Source organism: Harpia harpyja, chromosome 4 (genome assembly GCF_026419915.1).
Source record: "Harpia harpyja isolate bHarHar1 chromosome 4, bHarHar1 primary haplotype, whole genome shotgun sequence".
Classification (NCBI taxonomy): domain Eukaryota; kingdom Metazoa; phylum Chordata; class Aves; order Accipitriformes; family Accipitridae; genus Harpia; species Harpia harpyja.
The window spans coordinates 54475006-54485146 of record NC_068943.1 but is presented as its reverse complement, the minus strand read 5'-3'; the positions used below and the strand labels follow the sequence as shown (position 1 = coordinate 54485146).

General features: G+C 38.6%; 1 protein-coding gene across 8 annotated transcripts in view; it reads right to left on the bottom strand.

The window, feature by feature from the left end:
- Nucleotides 1-6436: 6436 nt before the first annotated feature.
- Nucleotides 6437-10141, bottom strand: part of SLX4IP (SLX4 interacting protein) — an 82913-nt gene continuing 79208 nt past the window's right edge. For 6 of the 8 annotated variants that reach the window (XM_052784087.1, XM_052784088.1, XM_052784093.1 and 3 more), the window contains 2 exons: nt 9740-9849; nt 6437-8244 (listed from right to left, as the gene is read on the bottom strand). In XM_052784087.1, coding sequence (XP_052640047.1) covers nt 7428-8244; nt 9740-9849 — 927 coding nt within the window. In that variant the 3' untranslated portion in view covers nt 6437-7427. The remainder of the gene's footprint in view (nt 8245-9739; nt 9850-10141) is intronic. The other 2 variants (XM_052784092.1, XM_052784094.1) reach the window with 1 other exon arrangement.

Below are 10141 nucleotides of genomic sequence, written 5' to 3'. Positions count from 1 at the left end.
TGAAAGGGAGACGCTCTTACTCTTTGCAATCACATGCCATGTAACTTAAGCACTGGAGAATCATCAGTTTATTGCCTGCTGAATGGGAAGTCAATAAGGTTAGCTTCATCTGACCACTTCAATAATTCCTCATCCAACAAATCCCATGCGTATTTATTTCCCTTTGTTCCCTGACTTCTACAATCTGCAATAAAGCAAACACTTTGTGTCTAAAAAAACTACTTAATAGAATCTTCCACCTGCCTCAGAAGTACAAAGTTGAGGCCATTAAATGAATGCTTTTCCATACTTTCAATATTGAATTAACCATCTTCCTGATATCTACTGTTCACACAGGTTTCAAATTCAATGCTGCAGAAACCAACTACCTTTTCTAAATGACTGAAACATTTATACCTGAATTTGTAGGAATAAATCTGAGTCTGCCTTCTATTAAGCAAAGGCAAAAAAAAAAAAAATCAGGCTTTTGCTAGTCCTGGGAACAGGGATTTGACAGGCTACTTCAAAACCTACTGAGGCAAATTGTAATTACAGACTTAATCGTTTAATACATTGACAAAGCTGTTTAGATCTCTGAAGACTCCATGTAGAGCAAAACCTGGGTTCCTCAAGCTTCAAAACTTGTCAAAGCCTTGAGCGCTGTATTCATTTAGTTAGTTATTTCCAGCCTTTCCTGTGCTACAAAGTACGGTACTGACCATGCGGAGGTTTTGTTACTGCCAAGTTTCTCCATACATAAACTATTTTTCCCATATAACTCATTTCATTGCTACCTCATAGCGTTATAAAATTAGAGCTGCACAAGTTGTACAGGGGGAGAGAAGCTAATTCTGTGAAAATGCTATAATGATATTTTAAAATTATATCCTCTTATTTCAGTGGTAGCTTCAAAATTTACACTGGTGAATATAACACAAACGCAGTCTTCCAAAGCCCAGAACCACCACCAAGCTGGGGGCTGGTATATGAAGTGTTTTCCGCTGCCGTGAAAATAAATAGAAACACAAAGTTTAAGACCTTCCCATTAGAAATCCAAAGCACATTTATTTTTGTGGAAATTATACTTTGCCAGTTCATGGTGTACTACTCTGGGAAGATACATTCTCTTTAGTCAGGAGAAGTTTCCCGCTGCTCGTGTGTGTTTGTTCTTTGGATCCTTGTTCATCTAAGAACTGAAAAATGTGTGCTTCCTGAGCTGCCATTTAAACATAGGAGCTTTAAAACAAAATAAATAGCAAAATTACTCCCCTTAGCACCCTCAGCTTTGCTCTACCTACAGCTAATTGAACCTGTCGAACCTGGGTTTGATTCAACTAGAGCTGAGAATCACCACATCAAAGCCTCTGCACCTCCGCATGGAAAGGGCCCATCTCACATAGAGGCAACTTGCGAAAAGGCGCTGATCGTGCACGTTTTACATCAGCCATAACGCCAATATATTCATGTCACTGGGGGAAAGACAGCCTTGGGAACAGCTATTTCTGCATTGCTAATAGGAGCAAATGACAGCCAGCTAGCGCTCGTACATCTGAAGCCTAGCAAGTGACTAACATAAACCAGTTTAGGGCCTAAACAAGCCATTTCGCTGATGAAGCTGTTTGCCTTTCCACAGAAACAACACTTTTCTTACACCAGCTGACAGACCTACCCAGCAAGAGTTAATATTATTAATCAGCTCTCTGCCAAGCTAGAAAATGTACAAGGCTACGCTCTCAGTTGCTCCTTGCGGACTGCACGATTCGGCTCCTCACCCGCCAGCCCCCAGGGCGGCTGCCCCAGCCCTCCAGCTGAAGCTAGCCTTGCCTCCTCAGCTAGCTGGGGGCCCACATCGCTACCCTTGCCCTTTGCAGAGCCCCCCCCAAGAACAAGCCACAAGGCAGAGGCTTAATGTTTTTATTGGTGTATGCAAAGACGAGAAGTTCTGACAAGGGAAGTACCAAATTCAGCCTTTTCCTCCCCAGAAGACGGAAGTGATTGTGTAAGCTCCCCCTCCCCTTCTAAACGGAGCAAGAATATTCAAGTGTATTTAAGAATTTTTTAACTTCCTCTTTTTCAGTATTGACACCAGCAGCCATCATGGTTACTGTTCACCAGTGCACACGGAGTTTGCTTTTAAAGGTTAGCTGTTACTCCCCAAAGCGGGAAAAACCAGCAAAATAGCTGTGCAATGATTAATTCCAATTTCTGGGGGTGCGGAGGCGGAAAGCGGTGAAGGTTCTGTATGGTCTGCTGCCACCGGATGGAGGTTCAGCAGATGGCTCACCTAGCACTGGGGCAGTACTGGAGCGATGTGGTATCAGACAGGGTGTCAGACCAGAGTTCCAGCCCAGATCTTCCAGTGAGCGCCTTCTCTGTGATGTGCAAACTGTTTCAACCAGTTTCTCTACAGGGTGGAGAAATAAGACTCTATTCTTATCATTCTAGTACTATGAGATCATATTAATATTAAAAAGGGGCGTGCCCATCTCTAGAATTATAGCTCAAGACACTTTTCTTTAAAGATCTGATGCATAAATCAAAAAGACAGTTTTTCTGGCAGCAAGTAAAGCAGTCATGGAGCTAGATCACCAATTCCTGCTACCAAGGTACTATGTCTCAGTTATACTAAAGGATTGAACTTTGACAGAATGGGAGCAAATCAGCGAAATGCTCATTCAAAAAAGCTGCATTGTCAGCTCTCACAGGAACCAATTCCCAGCTCTGGAATAATTGAAATGGATAGTAAAGGAGGTAGGATGGTGGAGGTTAATTCCCTGGGCGATTTCCAGGTTACAGCTGAAATGCCCTGTGACACGACATCATTTGCACAACCCTTACGATTTCTCAGCATAGGCCGACACCACCAAACAAACAAAAAGTCCCCGTCTAAAAATGTCACCTTTTGCCACTGTGGAAAGGACAAGGTCACGCGCTACCAGGTTCCATTTTAATTATCTGATAAAAAAAGAAAGTGAACAAGATGGGAGAACCGTGTTCAAAAATACTTGAACGAGTTGATGGAAGAGTTTGCAGTACGAGTTCCTTAACCAGCTTGCTTTACTTCGAAGAAATTGCTTACCCTCAGTGCTGCCCCAAATGTCAAAATAAGCATATTCATATCCCTCCCAGGTTCAGCTGCAGAATGCTTTGATATCCCTTTGATGAAAGGCTCCGTGTGCTGCTATTCCCCCATCCCACATCTTCTCGTTCACATAGGTTTTTGGATCCTAGCTAATGCTTATTAGAGAAGAAAAAAGCAGCAAGCAAAGAAGTGAGGAGTGCCTTTTATTAAAGCTAATTTCTGAGGCCAACCCACACTTCCCACTGCTGGCTAAAAGACTCTTGATACTATTAACTCTGTTTGCTCAAGCCTGCATTAGAGTGTTTTAATACAGTATGAAACTTTTTATTAGATACTGATATGGGCAAAGAGATAACTACTCATAACATGCAATCTGGGACAGTCTAACTACATTTTACATCTTTCTGATTCCAATTACAAACAAAAAATTCTTTTCTCCAACTTTTTCCTTAAAAAAGGATCCATTTTCCACTCAAAAGCCAATGAAATTAAGATATAAAAACTTCAATTAAAAATTAGCCAATGAGACCCACATGCAGAGCGGCGAGAGGGAAGGAAGTTCACACTGACAAAATAAACGCCTTCCGAAGGCTACTTAACACCTCACTTGGTCAAAACTTTCTGCAGCGAGGAAAGTTTTTGTTCTTAAAATTCTCCTTTTTTGTTAGAAACAGGTGCTCTTGAATTATTCAAGTCAAGCGTAACACAGAAACGTGGCTACGCAATTGTAGTAACACACTAACATACGCTGTAGACCCTTGTATGCAGAACGACAACCTGAGATAATATCAGAACTAGCAGAAAGCTTATTACTCAAAATAACTCTTGCGATAGTTAAAACCTTCCTACCGATCAACACTGGGCAAGGGAGATTTTACATCAGCCTGCTTCCTCTTTATAAATAAATACGTAAAAGGCTGGTCTAGCTTTTGATGTGTGTTTAAACACAAAAGTTCACTAAACAAATATTTTTCGCTACTTTGATGTAAAGAATAATGGAAACGATAGTCTGCACACATTAGAAAGTGTTTGGCTAGGAAAGGACTGTTTGACTATCAGCAAACAGCACAGACCAAATTAACCAGATATTCATTAAAAAAAAACCCAAAACAAACCACAAAGCTGGCTGGTTTGGAATAGACAGTTATTTCTCGTGAAGACAAACATGTATTTTTCAATGTGAGCTCTGCATTGTGGGCTTTAGCCAGTCTCAGATCTACACATATTTCAGAAGAGTTCAAAGAAGCTCTGAAAATGAAAAAAACCAACATAACAAACACACACAAAAGAAACTGTTTCTGTGCTTCAATGGCAGTTTCAGAACAGAGCCTTAAATATTTATTACTTTTAACAGAAAGGTATGCTAATGCTGCTCAGAAGCAAATTGGTAACAGAAAGCCACAGCCAAGACTTGCAAACTGCTAATTTTACTCTAGCTCAGTTTCCAGCTTGCTTTTTTTTTTTTCCCCTAAACCTGATTTAGGAAATCAGGTTTGTGGTTCAAGAGCATGTCAGACCACACCTCTGCCAGTCATCTGGGTGCAGGGGGATTGTTGATAAACACAAAGCCTGAGAAGACAACCTTGGGCTTAAAGTACAGAGGTAACAGAGACATGGTAACAATACAGCCTGGATGTCACAGCACCGCATAAACACCCACGAGGTTTGCAAAAGGGAAACTTCTAGAATAGTCCTGCTGCACAGGCAAAAGAAAGAACAGTTTTGAGCAGCGACACCATCTAAAATCCAGAAAGGACCATGAATTCAAAGCTTTTTTCCCTGAATAACTGCATTTCTGAGAGGATCCAAGAGACAACTTTTTAAAGTAACTAAGCGCTAAATACACAGCTACAAAGAGCATAGGAATCTAACAAGTCAGTAATTACAGTAAGGATGATGCAACTATGCACTTTTGAGGAAGTCCGCTTGTATTTGTTCTGTCTGTCTAGGCTCTAACACCTTCATTTGATCTAGCCCTACATTTCTTGTTGTTGCACAATGACTGTTTTAAAAGGAGGATGTTCCCATGCTATCAGTGAGGTGATGGAAAACAGCATTTTAACTAACATAACAAAATAGCCTAAAGGAAAGATCAAGTGTTCTTAGCTATATAGACAATGGTTTAATCTACCCAAGCCCCCTATAAATGTATGACATTCATTTGTAAGGTGTATGCAGGTATGTTATTCAGTTAAGATTAAAACTAAATTGTAATTATAAGGTTGAACTATATATAACAACAGTATATATGATGATACAAACTATATGTGGTTGCCCTCTGGTTTCTAATACTTGAGTGAAATGGGTTAGGAGAGGAGAGAGGCAATAGGAAAGGAAGCTTCAGAATCCGAAACTGTTAGCAGTAATAGCTTGGGGGGTCCTTGCTCAAGACCATCCACAATTTTCACAGATACCATCAGCGTGTTCGCCAGTTTGCAAAAGCATGCATAAGGTCTTTTTCCTAATCAGAATGAAATGAAAAGAAGTAACTGAAATGACTTTATAAACTCAGCATGTGGCTGTTACTGCATAATCATCTAAACCTCTCCCGCAGGTACCTGCTACAACCGAAAACATCATCACAAAGATCCAAGGAAAAGCAAAGTAAAAATAACGGAAATTTAAAACTGCAGTCTAGAATATATGCTTGTACCATTTTCAGCAGTTTATTTGTATTATTATTTTATGTACATTATTTATTATCAGTTTTTATTCACTGTGAGAACTTAAAGAAGCCACCCAGAAAATCTACACTAAGACTTTAATATAAACTATCAAATTATTCTATTTTAATTACTCTTATTTTTCTGATAAATACTTAATTAAACATACTTATACCTCTTTTAAGTTGATCCAAAAGGTGCTTTTTACTCCCTTCCTGGCCCAGTATCTCGAGTCCATACAAAAGACAACAGTAAACATACCTCAGGCTATTCTTCCTCCAAACCCAGGTTCATTTGCAGCCTGGGTTTTGCTGTTACTAGGAAAGACCTTTGTGCAGAGCCTGAAGACTGGTAAGCATTAGCAACCTTATTGCAAAGCACTGTGAGAAACATCACACAAACAGGCTGAAAGAAAAAAGAGAAAATGTCTTCTAGCAGGCACACAGGATCTTTTTCATTTATAGCAAAAGCAGAAATTATTTATAGCAGAAAGATGCTGTTCAACTGACAGTATCTTGCTGTCAACTGCCAAGTTGCTAACTCTCATAAGGACCTGAATTGTAGTACCAACTCTAAGGCTGATGGATGTGAATCTTCTTCTTAACCTAAATGAGGATATCCACAGTTGTTAAGTATTTGTCAGTAAGATTTTTCAAAATGCTTCACATAAAATGTCTGTGGTCACACTGATTTTAAGAGAATGATCAAAGAAAATTGCTTATAATTTTATTTTAAACATTTAAAAAGATAAGCATGAGATAAAAAGTTACATTTCTTTAGCTCATTAGCATGTAAGTTCCAAAAGCAGCATGAAAAAGCACTGTGCAATTAAAAATTACCTCTATCTTAAAATAACAAATAACTCGGGTATTACTAACACATGATAAACAGTGTGTTGCCCTTGCACACAAACAACACCTGACTTTGAAACATGAATGCGTGAAGATGCGTATGCATGTTTATGTATGAACTTTTCCCAATAGCAATGTTTGCACACATCCAGGTGACCGCATATATAAAACCAATCTTCATTTTTTCCAAAGATGGAATGCATGATCACTTGAATCCACAACTCTAGTGAGAAATAAACGTTCGTATCAAAACTGCACAAGCAGAAACTATAGTTATTTTGAAACCTCACTGAAAAGGCAGGCCTTAAATTATCAGCAACATTAAATCCTGGTTAAAGATTTATTTGAAATAATCTCAATTCGCCTTACTGTTGTAAAGATCATGTGAATAAATCATGAACTTCCTAACACAGAGAAAGGATTTTTACTAAAATAAAGAAACAAGCAAAACACTGAATAACTGCAGCTGCTAACGGATCACAAGTGTTTTTTTTAACGTTTGCTGTCATCAGCTGATATGACTTTTTAATACTAAAACATCCATAGATCTAAAATTTTGCTTAGTAAATATTATAAGATTTTTCTTTCTACAAATATTACAGTGCTTCATACAATATTAACATCTAATTCCTAAAGACTTAACAGAATTACCTTCATTACAGTTCCCAATGACGAAGATGCTTAGTTAACTAAATTTTCTTAAAAAGTTATATCTAATTTTGACTTTGTATTTTTATTATTTTTCATTACTTTTAATTGCTTCCTACTTTTTGCACATGCTTTCCAAATGCAAATTTGGCTGTCCACCCATGCCATCAAGGTAATATTTCAGACTTTATGACTTCTTAAGCCTTATGACTTCTTAAGCCTTCTCAGTTTTAACTTCCTGAGACCATTTTCAACTTCTTTTTTTCTTTTTTGGATAAGCTTCTCTGAAGATACAGGCTGCAGTTCTAAACAAGATGATGGCATCACAAGCAATTCTTCAGTGGTTGCGCTTGGCTCATTTTGGCTTGTCTGCACTATATTGTTTCTCACAGAAAGAGGCCGGGAGAGGTTTCTTCTCAAAGCTAGTGACTCCTCATCAGACACAGTCTTTGTCATGTTTTTGTTAGAAAACAAACTGGAACTAAGTGGGGTCTTCTCCTCCAGGAACAGACCTGAACAATCATCATTGCTCTTGCTCATTTCTGTATTGCTAGGAATTAAAGGAGTCCCTTCAGAGGATACTTTTTTGAAATGCTGTAACTTTTCTTCTGCACCACAGCTCTTTTGTTGAGCCTCTGTTTTGGTCACTTCTTGACTTTGTTTTGGACCTAGCGCTGCTGACTCAGAGCTACAAGGAGGGTTTTCACTTAGAAGACTCGACTTCAACCACTCCACAGAGTGAGGTTTTTGCTGGCTGCTAACATCATCTGGCTGTCTCTGATTAACATAATTTTCCAGCTCTAAAACAGGAAGCTCCAAGTTGCTCTCAGCTGTATTTATGCAGTCCTTTAGCAGTCCTGTACTCCTACATTTCACTTCAGACTGAGGACTGAGAGAAGTTTGACAGTCGTTCTTTCTGTTCCCTGTCTGTGAGTCCACTGAGCCAAGATACACTTTCTTGGAGTCCTTGCTGATTTGAGGTTTGCTTGTGCTACTTTTCCTTGGTTTTGTCCTTTTCACACTGCAATAAAAAGGATTTTTTTTTTTTTTAATTAAAAAAGAATCTTCCCTGCCTCAATCTGCCCTTCTTACAAACTCTGAAACACCACTAGGGCAACCCTCTTTCTGAATGTGGAAAAAAACCCTGTATATCATCTTGACAAGCAGTAATGTTTGTCTAGTGTGGATAATATCAAGTGTTATCCATCTGATTTCCACTGCACTAGGGGAACCCTATTTATTAATGACTAAGCCATGAAGGAGTTCACGTTCTATTCCAAGAGGCAGAACTGGATTCATTACAGATGTTAAAAGGTCAACACAGCATAAGTATATTGAATTCCTTCCCAAACTGGCTAGATAAAATAGTATTTCATAAGTGCCTAAATGATTTCAAACCATTCCCATATATTCACATGCATAACGTATATCTAAAGAATAGAGGGGGGCAGGCAGGGAGAGGCAGCATATGCGTCTCTGTGTAAGAGTTTCTAATCTCTATTTTAGAATGTTCCTCTGGAATTTTTCCCAGGACATTTCAAAGCATTACTTTAAAGTTAACCACTACTCATCTAGTATCAAGCCCGTTCATCTGGGAAGGACTTAGGTAATGCAAGTAGATGATATTCTAAAAGGAATTCTACAGGAAAATGGGATCACAAGGGACCTGATAGTCAGTACATAAACACTCCTTAGCAGCATGTTACCTACAAATCTAGATTTCACACAGGCTGCAAGATGAACTTTATGCACAGGTACTGAAGCTGCCTATGTAAGATTTTGAGTCTAAAGATATTACTATAGATCGTCCCATGCTGAGACCGCTTTCTGCTGCTCTGCTGCTTCTGAGCAGTTCCCAGGTCGGCGTATCTAACTCTTCAGAAAGAGGGCTCTTCCAAAATAGGTAGAGCTGGCATACTTCCAAATCTAATCTCATTTCTAAAGACAACACAGATGAGACAACATAGGTAAAAAGGAAAGTTGCCAGGGTTCACAGCAAATCCCTGATTCCACAGTTGATTTGGGGCTACTGGCAACTTGTGCAAGTAACAATGGCATCCTGGCACAGCAGAGGACCAGTAAAATGTTCAGCTGACCAACTAACCCTCCCCATCCACTACACCAAAGACACTCTTTAATTGTGACCAAAGATCCAGCCTAATATTGTGGTACACTGCAGACTCTCAAAATGAACAAAAAGTATATTTGCAAAATGTTTTTCACCAAACGTCACATATTTATTTTGGCTCAGAGCTTCATTCAAGGAAAAAACACCCTATTTTGATTCTGCCTAGTGCTATGGGAGATATCTATGTGGGTTGTAATAGCTTTTTTCATGCCATACAAAACAACAATGATCATTTTATGTGCTTATTCATACTAGAGTAGTAGTTTCTTAGTAATTTAAAATAATCTTTTGTAAAGGAGTTTATATGATTTGAAATGTTATTACATAGGCTATTTACCCAAATTTACCAGATTATAAATTTAACACCTTAGAAAGAATAGTGACATACATTTCTTTCAAGTTGTCTTGCTTTATTTGTTCATTCAGACTAATCTTAAGCTTCTTGTTCTCCACAGATTCAGTAAAATATTCAGACGTCCCATTGGAAAGTTCTTTCTGCTCCAAAAGAAAAAACAGGTTTAAAACACAATACATCAAGCTATGATCATTCAACATAAAACTCCATTTCTAATACTAAGACTTACAGATGTTCTTTATTATTTTGATCTGAGCAGTCTGAGAGAAACAGCATTATTTTTAATCTTTTAATATTTGCGAGTCTAGTCAGTTCCCTCTCCTTTCAGACTCCCAAGGAACATATTTCATATGCTAAAATATACCGCAAACAAACAAGACTGTAACGTAAAGGACGCAGCTTTCCAAACCATCTGAGGAAACTGTTGGCAAATAT